General features: G+C 38.4%; 1 protein-coding gene across 1 annotated transcript; it reads right to left on the bottom strand.

Annotated features, from left to right (window-relative positions):
• Nucleotides 1–11,657: 11,657 nt before the first annotated feature.
• On the bottom strand, nt 11,658–12,632 carry LOC138096596 (olfactory receptor 4F3/4F16/4F29-like). The gene has a single exon (XM_068992860.1). It carries the CDS (start codon nt 12,630–12,632, stop codon nt 11,658–11,660), a length of 975 nt encoding a protein of 324 aa, XP_068848961.1.
• Nucleotides 12,633–13,128: the final 496 nt, after the last annotated feature.

Raw genomic sequence — 13,128 nt, 5'->3', positions numbered from 1 at the left:
AACAGGAGGCAAATACCAAAATTTATGACATTAATTTCCTCTTTCTAAAAGTTTACAACCTCTAAAAAATCTTTCATATCTTCTGTTGCACAATAGCAGGATAGAGCATAGAAAGGAGGAATATGATCCATGTTTTACAGATAAGAAAATAACGACTGAAAGAGATTAAATTAATTGCCTAATTTTGCACAGCAAAGTGTCCAATTCAAACCCAACTCTTGCCATTGTTTTAAAAATGCAAGTGGATTAAAAAGAACTTGAAGAAATGTCAAAATTTTAATAGCTGTTTTCTAGAAAGGGACTATGGGTGATAAATTTTCTATTTTGCACGTTTTTCTCTTTAAAGGAAAATTAATAATTTAAAAAACAAAGTTGACTCCAGAGGCCCAGGGTTTTTCATTATACTATTCCATAAGTCACTGACAACCTAAAGACAAAGTAACTTCGAGGGTGTGAGGAAGTAGCTTTTACTTCCAAGGTACTTGACAGGCAAATGGGCTGCCTGCAAAGACTTGACAGGCAGCGGGTCTTTGGTGTCTGCCACCTCATCTTCAGCTCCTCGACCATCTCTTGTCGCACTGCCTTCTGCTCCTGCTCATTATCTACTTCTCTCAGGCAGTCCCTGACTGTCCAAGACCTCCACCTATGACAACCTCACCAAGATCTAGTCTCTCCCAAGTTCCTGGCCTCCAAAGCATCCCTTCCAGAGCTTTTTCAATTAAACCATTTACAGGTTGAGTCATTTCAATGTAGTCACCTAGTTTTATATAAAACCCAACTCTAATTACTCTCATAAAATTTTTATTTCAGTTAGGTACATCCCTAATTGTGACATGCTTCCTGAGTATTCCAAGCTGCTACAATTCTACCACTTTTAGGGGGCAAGGGACTACACAGCATGTGGGATCTTAGCTCCTTGACCAGGGATCGAACCCAAGTCACTTGCAGTGGAGGCACTGAGTCTTAAACACTGGACCATAGGAGAAATCCCACAACTCTCCCACTTTTAACTTGCCCTGCTTACACACCAGAAAGAGACATTAACGACACCCAACCTATGCTATATTGTCTATACCTAATCTTAGTTTCCCATGGAGAGGTTTTCACATGAGAATTTTAGTTTAAGACATCAAGAACAACACTAAAGAATTTTCTCTGAATTCTGGAAATTACTCATATCTGGTGATGAAAATGTTACTAATCCTATTTGCAAAGAACCAGAACTCTCTCTTACCTGAGTTAGACCAAAGAACCGATTTTCCTCAAATGGTAGATCAAGTCCCTCCAAATTGTGTGAGAAGATAGAAACTTCCATTATATATTAGCCATAATTTCTAAGAGAGAAAAGTAAGAATTAGTGTGATGGATTCTGGGTACCAAATGACAGAAATTGAGACTTTATAAAACGCAGAAACTGAAAACATCACTTAGGAATTTACCATGAAAAACTAAAAGGAAATACAGAATTGGGGAGTAAAAAGGAATAAGACATAGAAAAGATGAAAGCATCATGCTTTTCCTCCTGCCAAGAACACCCTCTTCTAGTCAAAATCCCACCCTTCATTCACCACCCAGTTTAGTGTCATCTCCCCCATGACCTGAGCAAAAGCAAAGAGTTATTCATTTTGAAACTCTTTTCCATGCCCCAAAATCTTCCCCAATACCCTTAACAAGAGTCATAGTTTTATTCATCTTGATGCTCCTTTTCATGCATTGCCCAGAATACATATGTAACAAATATGTCAAATAACAATAAAACCATAGATTAAGTTAAAAGAAGTAGGGAGATTACAGAGAAACCACTGGCGAGAGATTCAAAGATAAGTCGGATTAATTTTGGACTTGCTAAATAGTAAAACATTTGTTTTACATATACTTTGCATGGTAGTGCTTGAAATAGGAGCATTTTTCTAAGTTCAGAAAAGGATAGTTTTACTCTGACTGAGACTGTAAAACTTTCTGAAACAAAGAACTTAATATTGTTTTTCTCAAGTAAAAAAAAAAAATTCTAATTAGCGTGTGGTGGCCAAGTGTTGGTGGGAATCTTGGGAATAGCCAGTCTTTCACTGATTGGATTTTCCTGGAATTATGCCTCAGAGTCCATCCTGATTTTCACCTGGGGAATAAAAAGAACAAAAGAACAGAGAAAAGAAAGTAGATTCTTAGTACCCAATTTAATGATGGCTTAGATCAATGTGCAGAAACATTTTTGCTTTAAAAGGAGACAATACAATAAGTATAAAGAAACCCAACACTTTAGAATGCTTGAGATTCAGCAGGAAATGGAGAGTATTACTCTACTCTCGTACTAACTAGATGTTTTATGGCAAAAACACTCTTCAATGAAAACTAGGAGGTAACAGCAAATGAGAAATCAGAGAACATAACTTTACTTCAGCAATTTTGGCTCTCTACATGTCTTTCAGTCCTATGAGACTAAAAATCTAGGATCCTGGACTACATACATTTTTTCATGAGAGTGTTGTCAAGTTCTAAATTGTTAATAACTAAAGAATAAGAGGAATTGTTATGCAGAAAGTTTTGAAAATAGATACACCCTTTCCAAATAGGTACCCTTCCTTGACCACATCTTATAAAAGAGGTTCTTATATAGTTTTATCTTATTATTCTATATTTTCCTTTGTTTCAATTCCCACCATCCTTCTTCAGGTAATTTTGTGTATGCTAAGTCTCTTTAGTCATGTCTGACTTTTGTGACCCCGTGGACTATAATCCTTTGTCCATAGGATTCTCCAGGCAGGAATACTGGAGTGGGTTATCATGCCCTCCTCCAGGGGATCTTCCTAATCCAGGGATCAAATCCATATCTCTTAAATCTACCTGCACTGGCAGGTGGGTTTTTTACCACTAGCACCACCTGGGAAGCCCCTAGATACTATTGCTTCATATTAACTCTCAGAAAGAATTATAATCGATTACTGCCATACTTCCACCATTCCCATCACCTGATCAGTAAATTCTGGCAAGCAGCAGTATGCAATGTGAAACATATAGTCAATATTTAATAAATATTCATTTTAAAAATATGCTTGACTAGTTTTTTCTGATGTACTTAAAATAATTTTTATAAATAATCAATATATCCAAATGGTTCATGCCTCATAAACATAACCGTTACTATGACCAGCCATTATAAGAATTCAGTGAACTAAAGATATTTTCAGCTTTATGTATTTGTAGAGAATATCAAAACAGATCTTAAAAATGCTTCTATGTGATATTTATAAGACACAGACCTAAAAACATGCAGATAGAGAAACTTAATAGGAAGTAATTAAATATCACAAAACCCTACTAGCACAGTTATATCTATATCAGAAAATATATGTTAATTCAAAAGGCTTTATTAGGAGCAGAGAGTGCTACTGCATAATAAAACTTCAATTCACCAAGAATATTATAAATTCATATAAAACTAATATCATAGTCTCAAAATATATCAAGCAAAAATTGATTAAATACAACATTCTTACAAACACAATAGAAAATATCAATACATACCTTACACACCAACTATAAATCAAATCAACAAAAAAAAATGGCAATGCTATGGAGTTGAACAGTTATGCTGTGTCCATCAACAAATGAATGGATAAAGAAAAGGTACCTTTTGTGTATATATGAAGTGAAGTTGCTCAGTCGTGTCCGACTCTGTGACCCATGGACTGCAGCCTACCAGGCTCCTCCATCCATGGGATTCTCCAGGGAAGAATACTGGAGTGGGTTGCCATTGCCTTCTCCAGAGAATCTTTCCAACCCAGGGATTGAACCCAGGTCTCCCACATTGCAGGCAGACATTTAACCTCTGAGCCACCAGGGAAGCCCTGCTGCTATATATGTATATGTATATGTATATGTATATGTATATGTATATGAAGTGAGATATATATATATAACAGAATATGACTAAGCCATAGAGAAGGAATGAAATAATGCCATGTTTAGCTTGGATGGACCTAGAGGTTATTATGGGCTTCCCCAGTGGCTCAGCTGTAAAGAATCTACCCACAATGCAGGAAGATGCAGGGAACTCAAGTTCGATCCCTGGGTCAGGAAGATCCCCTGGAGGAGGGCATGGCAGCCCACTCCAGTACTCTTGCCTGGAATATCCCATGGACAGAGGAGCCTGATAGGCTACAGTCCATAGGGTCGCAGAGTCAGGCATGACTGACACAATTGAGCATGAGCATGAGGGATTATTATGGTAAAATGAAATCAGTCACACAGAGAAAGACACATATTATTCCAACTTACATGTGGAATTTAGAAAAATAGTAAAAATGAACTTATTTGCAAAAAAGATTCAGACCTAGAAAACAAACTTACTTAGCAAAGAGGAAAGGGGAGAGATAAAGTAGGACTAGGGAATTAGCAGGTACACACTACCACACTGAAATAGATATGCAACAAGGGTTTATAGTATAGCTCAGAGAAATTGATTCAATATCTTATAATAAACTATAGTGGAATATAATTTTAAAAGAATATAGATATATTTTGTTGTTGACTGATTGGACTCAGTCATGTCCAACTCTTTGCAACCCCGTGGACTGCAGGACCTGTCCAACACCAACTCCTGGAGCTTACTCAAACTTATGTGTATAGAGTCGGTGATGCCGTCCAACCATCTCATCATCTGTCATCCCCTTCTCCTCCTGCCTTCAATCTTTCCCAGCATCAGGGTCTTTTCCAATGAGTCACTTCTTCGCATCAGGTGGCCAAAGGATTGGAGCTTCAGTTTCAGCATCAGTCCTTCCAATGAATATTTAGGATTGATTTGCTTTAGTCCTGGTTGGATCTCCTTGCAGTTCAAGGGATTCTCAAGAGTCCTCTTAAACAACACAGTTCAAAAGCATAAATTCTTTGGTGCTTAGCCTTCTTCATAGTCCAACTCTCACATCCATACATGACTCCTGGAAAAACCATAGCTTTGACTAGACAGACCTTCGTCAGAAAAGGAATGTCTAGGCTTTTTAATATGCTGTCTAGGTTGGTCATAACTTTCCTTCCAAGGAGAAAATGTCTTTTAATTTCATGGATACAGTCACCATCTGCAGTGATTTTGGAGCCCCAAAAATAAAGTCTGTAACTGTTTCCATTGTTTCCCCATCTATTTGCAATTAAGTGATGGGACCAGATGCCATGATCTTCGTTTTCTGCATGTTGAGCTTTAAGCCAACTTTTTCACTCTCCTCTTTCACTTTCATCAAGACGCTTTTTAGTTCCTCTTCACTTTCTGCCATAAGGGTGGTGTCATCTGCATATCTGAGGTTATTGATATTTCTCCTAGCAATCTTGATTCCAGCTTGTGCTTCTTCCAGACCAGCGTTTCTCATGATGTACTCTGCATAGAAGTTAAATATGCAGGGTGACAGTATACAGCCTTGACATACTCCTTTTCCTATTTGGAACTAGTCTGTTGTTCCATGTCCAGTTCTAACCGTTGCTTCCTGAACCGCATATAGGTTTCTCAAGAGGCAGGTCAGGTGGTCTGGTATTCCCGTCTCTTGAAGAATGTTCCACAGTTTATTGTGATCCACACAGTCAAAGGCTTTGGCATAGTCAATAAAGCAGAAATAGATATTTTTCTGGAACTCTCTCGCTTTTTTGATGATCCAGTGGGTGTGGCAATTTGATCTCTGGTTCCTCTGCCTTTTCTAAAACCAGCTTGAACATCTGGAATTTCATGGTTCACGTACTGCTGAAGCCTGGCTTGCAGAATTTGCTGGAGCAGCTGTGAAAATATACCCCACGTCCAAGGTAAAAGAAACCCAAGTAAGACGGTAGGTGTTGCAAGAGGGCATCAGAGAGCAGACACAATGAAACCATAATCACAGAAAACTAGCCAATCTGATCACATGGACCACAGCCTTGTTTAACTCAGTGAAACCAAGCCATGCCCTGTGGGGCCACCCAAGATGGGAGGGTCATGGTGGAGAGGTCTGACAGAATGTGGTCCACTGGAGAAGGGAATGGCAAACCACTTCAGTATTCTTGCCTTGAGAACCCCATGAACAGTATGAAAGGCAAAATGATAGGATACTGAAAGAGGAACTCCCTGGGTCAGTAGGTGCCCAATATGCTACTGGAGATCAGTGGAGAAATAACTCCAGAAAGAATGAAGGGATGGAGCCAAAGCAAAAACAATACCAAGTTGTGGATGTGACTGGTGATAGAAGCAAGATCCGATGCTGTAAAGAGCAATATTGTATAGGAAACGGGAATGTCAGGTCCATGAAAAGTCAAAGTGAAGTCACTCAGTCATGTCCAACTCTTTGCGACCCCATGGACTGTAGCCCACCAGGCTCCTCTGCCCTTGGGATTCTCCAGGCAAGAATACTGGAGTGGGTTGCCATTTCCTTCTCCAGGGGATCTTCCCAATCCAGGGATCAAACCCAGGTCTCCTGCATTTCAGGAAGATGCTTTAATCTCTGAGCCACCAGGGAAGCCCCATGAATCAAGGCAAACTGGAAGTGGTCAAACAGGAGATAGCAAGAGTGAACATCGACATTCTAGGAATCAGCGAACTAAAATGGACTGGAATGGGTGAATTTGACTCAGATGACCATTATGTCTGCTACTGTGGGCAGGAATTCCTTAGAAGAAATGGAGTAGCCATCATGGTCAACAAAAGAGTCTAAAATGCAGTATTTGGAGGCAATCTCAAAAACGACAGAATGATCTCTGTTCGTTTCCAAAGCAAATCATTCAGTATCACGGTAATCCAAATCTATGCCCCAACCAGTAACACTGAAGAGGCTGAAGTTGAATGGTTCTATGAAGATCTTCAAGACCTTTTAAAACAAACACCCAAAAAAGATGTCCTTTTCATTATAGGGGACTGGAATGCAAAAGTAGGAAGTCAAGAAACACCTGGAGTAACAGGCAAATTTGGCCTTGGAGTACGCAATGAAACAGGGCAAAGGCTAATAAAGTTTTGCCAAGAGAACACACCGGCCATAGCAAACAGCCTCTTCCAACAACACAAGAGAAGACTCTACACATGGACATCACCAGATGGTCAACACCAAAATCAGATTGATTATATTCTTTGCAGCCCAAGATGGAGAAGCTCGATACAGTCAGCAAAAACAAGACTGGGAGCTGACTGTGGCTCAGATCATGAACTCCTTATTGCCAAATTCAGACTTAAGTTGAAGAAAGTGGGGAAAACCACTAAACCATTCAGGTATGACCTAAATCAAATTCCTTATGATTATACAGTGGAAGTGAGAAAGAGATTTAAGGGACTAGATCTGATAGACAGAGTGCCTGATGAACTATGGAAAGAGGTTCGTGATATTGTATCAGGGATCAAGACCATCCCCATGGAAAAGAAATGCAAAAAAGCAAACTGGCTGTCTGAGGAGGCCTTACAAATAGCTGTGAAAAGAAGACAGGTGAAAAGCAAAGGAGAAAAGGAAAGATATAAGCATCTGAATGCAGAGTTCCAAAGGAGAGATAAGAAAGCCTTTTTCAGTGATCAATGCAAAGAAATAGAGGAAAAGAACAGAATGGGAAAGACTAGAGATCTCTTCAAGAAAATTAGAGATACCAAGGCAACATTTCATGCAAAGATGAGCTCGATAAAGGACAGAAATGGTCTGGACCTAACAGAAACAGAAGATATTATATATTATATATATTATATAAATATTATATATTATATATATATTATATAGCAGAAGGTGGCAAGAATATGCAGAAGAACTGTACAAAAAAGAGCTTCACCACCCAGATAATCATGATGATGTGATCACTCACCTAGAGCCAGACATCCTGGAATGAAGTCAAGTGAGCCTTAGAAAGCATCACTACAAACAAAGCTAGTGGAGGTGATGGAATTCCAGTTGAGCTATTTCAAATTCTGAAAGATGATGCTATGAAAGTGCTGCACTCAATATGCCAGCAAATTTGGAAAACTCAGCAGTGGCCACAGGACTGGAAAAGGTCAGTTTTCATTCCAATCCCAAAGAAAGGCAATGCCAAAGAATGCTCAAACTACCACACAATTGCACTCATCTCACATGCTAGTAAAGTAATGCTCAATTACCACGTAGCCACCAAGAACTACATGCTAGAAGTATATACATCAGCATGAAAAGATTTACATATTGTATTGTAAAATGAGTTGTGGAATAGTGTGATATTATTTTGTATAATTTGTAAATGCATGCTAAGTCACTCCAGTCATGTCAGACTCTTTGCGACCTTATGGATTGTAGCTAGCCAGGCTCCGCTGTGGGATTCTCCACTCAGTAATACTGGGGTGGGCTGCCATGCTCCTCCAGGGGATCTTCCTGACCCAGGAATCAAACCCATGACTGCTGCATTGGCAGGTGGATTCTTTCCCACTAGCACCATGTGGGAAGCCCAAATGCGTAAATAAATATCTCAAAAGAAACATTACAAAATTTTAACTGTTGTTTTGAGTGGGATTGTTTTTGGTGACTTTTTTCCTTTTCTCCTTTGTGCTTATCTATATGTAAGCTATAAATGTACTTTAGACTCCACTAGTTTGTATCCTGAAAAAGTTAACACAAAATGTTTGTGGTAAATCTATCAGATTTTCCCATTCTTTTCCATTCCTCATGATTCAGAAGGAAAGAGTTGTTTCTTTCTCCTTCTCAGCTTTTATTTATCATTGCTCTTTGCACAAATAATTGTTGACCTCCTACTCTAAGTCAGGCAAATATTACTGACTTCCTGCTATTAAATGGGTATCCCTCTAGGTACAAAGGGCTTCCCAGTTGGCACTAGTGGTAAACAACACTCCTGCCAGTGCATGAGACTTAAGAGACATGGGTTTGATCCCTAGGTCGGAAAGATCCCATGGAGGAAGGCAGGACAACCCACTCCAGTATTCTTGCCTAGAGAATCCCATGGACAAAAGACCCTGGTGGGCTACAGTTCATAGGGTCACACAGAGTTGAACATGACTGAAGTGACTTAGCATGCATGCATGCTAGGTACAAATAACAAAAATTCTTACTTCCTGATTTATGGACCTTTCTTTCCAATGGGAGAAAAGAAACTAACAAAGCAATCTCTCAAATAGATTTTTTTAAAAATTCATGAAGATATTAAACAAAGCATATGGTAGAGAATAATAGAGTAGTAAGGCAAAAGAGAACTTCCTTAGATAAGAAGTGTTTTTCTAGTGTTGGCCTTCAAGCTGATCTCTGAATGATGAGAAGGAACCAGCCCTACATTTACCTAGGCAAAACTCTCCACAAGTGAAGTGAAGGGCCAGTGTATAGGTTTCAGACCACAAGCTTGGTATACTCAAGCAACAAAGTCCAAAATGGCTAAGAAGGAAAAGGCTCAATGAAGTTGGCAGGGTCAAATCTTTCCAGGCTTCTGGACCCTGGTTAGGCAACAAGGTAGAGTAGGTATCCATACTCCGTCATGCTGTGGCATCAGTCTACCTTTAGCCTTCAGAGCTCTCCAGGAGCATCTCTCCTTCCCAAGGCATGCACTTAGCTAAGAAGATGAGTCAGCATGACTTCTAACTCCATTCCATAATGTTCACAAGTTCATGAATCCTCTCTACTCAAACCTTTTTGTTCAGTCTGCCCATCCTACCACACTCCTTACTTACTTGCAATGATTTTTGCCTCAGAGATCCATTGTCCCTTCCTAAAATTAAGTTGTATACTTCTAACACAGTTTTCTACAGCTCCTGACACAAGATTCAGATACAGCAAATATTCAGTATATTTTCTGATTAATTGAATTTCTACTTATGTAATTTTTTGCATAAGCTAGTCTGCTTGATGATTTCTTTGAGAACATTAAAAAACACCATAGAAAAATAAAGAGGAAGGATATATATATACACACACAGTGACATACAACTCAACCACAAAAAAGAATAAATATTGCCATTTGCAGCAACATAAATGGACTTAAAGAATATGCTTAGTGAAATGTCAGAGAGAGACAATTACAACATGGTATCACTTATATATGGTCTAAAAATAATACAAATGAATCTGTATACAAAGCAGAAATAGACTCACAGACATAAAAAACAAATTTATGGTTACCAAGGAGGAGAGGAGGAATAAATTAGAATTATGAGATTAAGAGATACAAAAAATACTATACAAAAATAAATAAGCAATGAGGATTTACTGTATAGCACGGGGAATTATACTCAATGTCTTATAATAACCTATCATGGAATATAATCTGAAAAAATAACTATGCTATACATCTGAAACTAACATAATATTGTAAATCAACTCTACTCCAGTTAAATAACAAAATCAAGCTTTCCTTTTAAAAAAAAGAACAGTGAGATACTCTTTGAATATTTACTTATACTATTTCTGAATGGTATATTTATTTTTTAATAATTACATGCAACAATTTAACACATGGAAAGTTTAATATATTTCTTCATTATACAGTTTAATAATAGATTTTATTTCTTCATTTATACAGTTTTGTAATAAATTTTCTTTTGTAAATGTCTATAAATTTATATACAATTCTATATATAAAATTCTATAAATAAAATTCTATCCTTTGTTTTATTTAGTTATTAGCCTTATTCTCATAATATAGATATCTTTTCCTTTTTAATTCAGTATTGCCTCTTATCTACAAAATATTCAATCCATTTATAATCATTTAGTCTCACATAGTTATCATTGTCATATAAAAAGAGTGACTCTTGTTTAGGAAAAATCATAAACACCAAGGAGTAGAAATTTATATGACCAGGTCTCAAAACATTTGATAAATTAATAATATTAATGCCTCCTGAATTGTCATCTATGAGTTATCCAAAATTTAATATTCCAATCCTAACTAAATTTTAAAACCTTATTATTAACTAAATCTGAGTGTGGATGGCAAAATTCAGATGTTAGAAGCCTCAAATTCTCAAAGCTATGTAGGCAGTTTTCATTTTGTGTTTTGTTTTTTCTTCTGGGTATATAGACACTGAGAAACACAAAGGGCTCGAAGAGCAGTGCATATGTATACCAGAGGAGCTGCATCTTTGAGAATTGCTTCCTAAGAGAAGAGTATCCAACATTTTGTTTTAATAGAAAATGTGCCCATTATATGAGACATGAGCCTTTACCAACATCTATAATAAAAACTAATAAGGACGTTATATTCCAGGGCTGAATTTACTATGCATGTGTGTTCAGTCACCTTAGTCATGTCCGACTCTTTGCAACCCTATGGACTGTAGCCCACCAGGCTCCTCTGTCCATGGATTGCCATGCCCTCCTCCTCGCGGATATTCCCAACTTAGGAACTGAACCTGCATCTCCTTCACTGCACGCAGATTCTCAATGCTAAGCTACCGGAGAAGCCTGCTGAATTTACTACTCCCTAATATTTTCAGATTCCTTAGAGTAAGTGTCCCTGTGAAAAACTGACCAGCTCAGAACAGAATCCCTGAGGAGAGGTTTCACAGTGGATACTGAAAATCTTAAATACACTGAAAAGATTTATGAAAAGTCTTCCCGACCCAGGGATCAAACCCGTATCTCCTGCTTACAGGCAGATTCTTTACCACTGAGCCACCAGGGAAGTCCAAACGACATCATTAAATACATTGAAAATATATATGAACAGTGTAATTAAAAGAGGACAATTTCCAAGAATAGTCAAGATCAATCTGAATTTCTTGGATTGTGCATGAAAAAACTCTTCTTAAAACTTAAAACCTTACCAAACAGTCTCCTCATTGCCATCTTCATCTCCTTGTTTCTAAGTGTGTAGATAATAGGATTCATAAAAGGAGTAATAAGAGCATCAAAGATGGCTAAAAATTTATCTATGGGTAAGGTAGGGAATGGCCACACATAGACAATAATGCAAGGGCCAAAGAAAAAAACTACCACAGTGATGTGAGCTGAGAGGGTAGAAAGGGCCTTGGATGAACCACCTGAAGAGTGTTTGCGAACCGTGACCAGGATGAAGATGTACGACACCATCAGGATACAGAAGGTGCCCATGGAGATGAAGCCACTGTTGGCAGTGACCAGAAACTCCAGTCTATACGTGTCTCTACATGCAAGTTTGATGAACCGAGGAAAATCACAGTAAAAGCTATCCATTTCATTGGGGCCACAAAAGGGTAAGTTGACAACAAAAGCCAGCTGGGCCACAGAGTGCATGAGTCCAATGGTCCAAGCAACAGCCAGAAGAAAAGTGCACATTCTAAGGCTCATGATGGTCAGGTAGTGGAGCGGCTTACAGATAGCAACGTACCGGTCATAGGCCATGACTATGAGCAGCACCATCTCTGCACCCCCGACAGTGTGAATAAAGAACATCTGAGTGACGCAGCCTCTCAAGGAGATGACTTTGTGTCTTCTGAAAAGGTCAGAAATCATCTTTGGGGTTGCAATGCTGGAAACACCTGTGTCAATGAAGGAGAGATTGGCCAACAAAAAGTACATGGGCGAATGTAAATGGTGGTCTGAGAGAATTGTGAGCACAATGAGAAGGTTTCCCAACATACTCGCTATATACAATACTGTGAAAAATAGAAAAAGAAGAATCTGGATCTCCCAAGAACTGGTGAGTCCCTGCAGCAAAAATTCAGACACCACTGAGTGATTTCCTCTATCCATCAACTTCATGCACAAGGCTGGCCCTGAGGTTAACTGAAGAGCAGAAGAGCAGACATAATTAGTAAGTTGGAAAGAAAGTCCTTGCAAAAATGTCAGAAACTAAAGATCATCTTGCCATTGTACAGAGTTACTTAGAGCTTACACAGTACAAGTATAACAAAGAGCCAGAATCAGAAATGTCCCCCGCATAAATCTTCGGTATCGTTTAATCATGTACCTCAAATGTAGTTTGGGCTTTAGTGTCTAAACAAGAAGGGGGAGTGTAGACAAAAGCAAGTTTGGATTTAAAGAGAGGTTACTCAGGAAATAGAGAGATTTGTACTGCCAAATTTCTCTACTGAAATATGCCCCAGAATGAAAACATGTACAAAAAGGTACAGAAAGCTGTCTGGAGAGACACTCTAATTTGTTCTTTGTAATAGCTGCCTGATTCACAGTGTGGATAGACCATAATTTATTTACTAACTTCCCTGTTAATAAGCATTTACCTAGTTTCTAGTTTGGA

Source organism: Capricornis sumatraensis, chromosome 2, assembly GCF_032405125.1.
Source record: "Capricornis sumatraensis isolate serow.1 chromosome 2, serow.2, whole genome shotgun sequence".
NCBI classification, from domain to species: Eukaryota; Metazoa; Chordata; class Mammalia; order Artiodactyla; family Bovidae; genus Capricornis; species Capricornis sumatraensis.
This window is presented reverse-complemented; position numbering and strand designations above follow the sequence as displayed.

What these genes read in the sequence shown, in the direction of transcription:
- LOC138096596 (XM_068992860.1), bottom strand. Translation starts at nt 12,632, where the DNA reads ATGAAGTTGATGGATAGAGGAAATCACTCAGTGGTGTCTGAATTTTTG.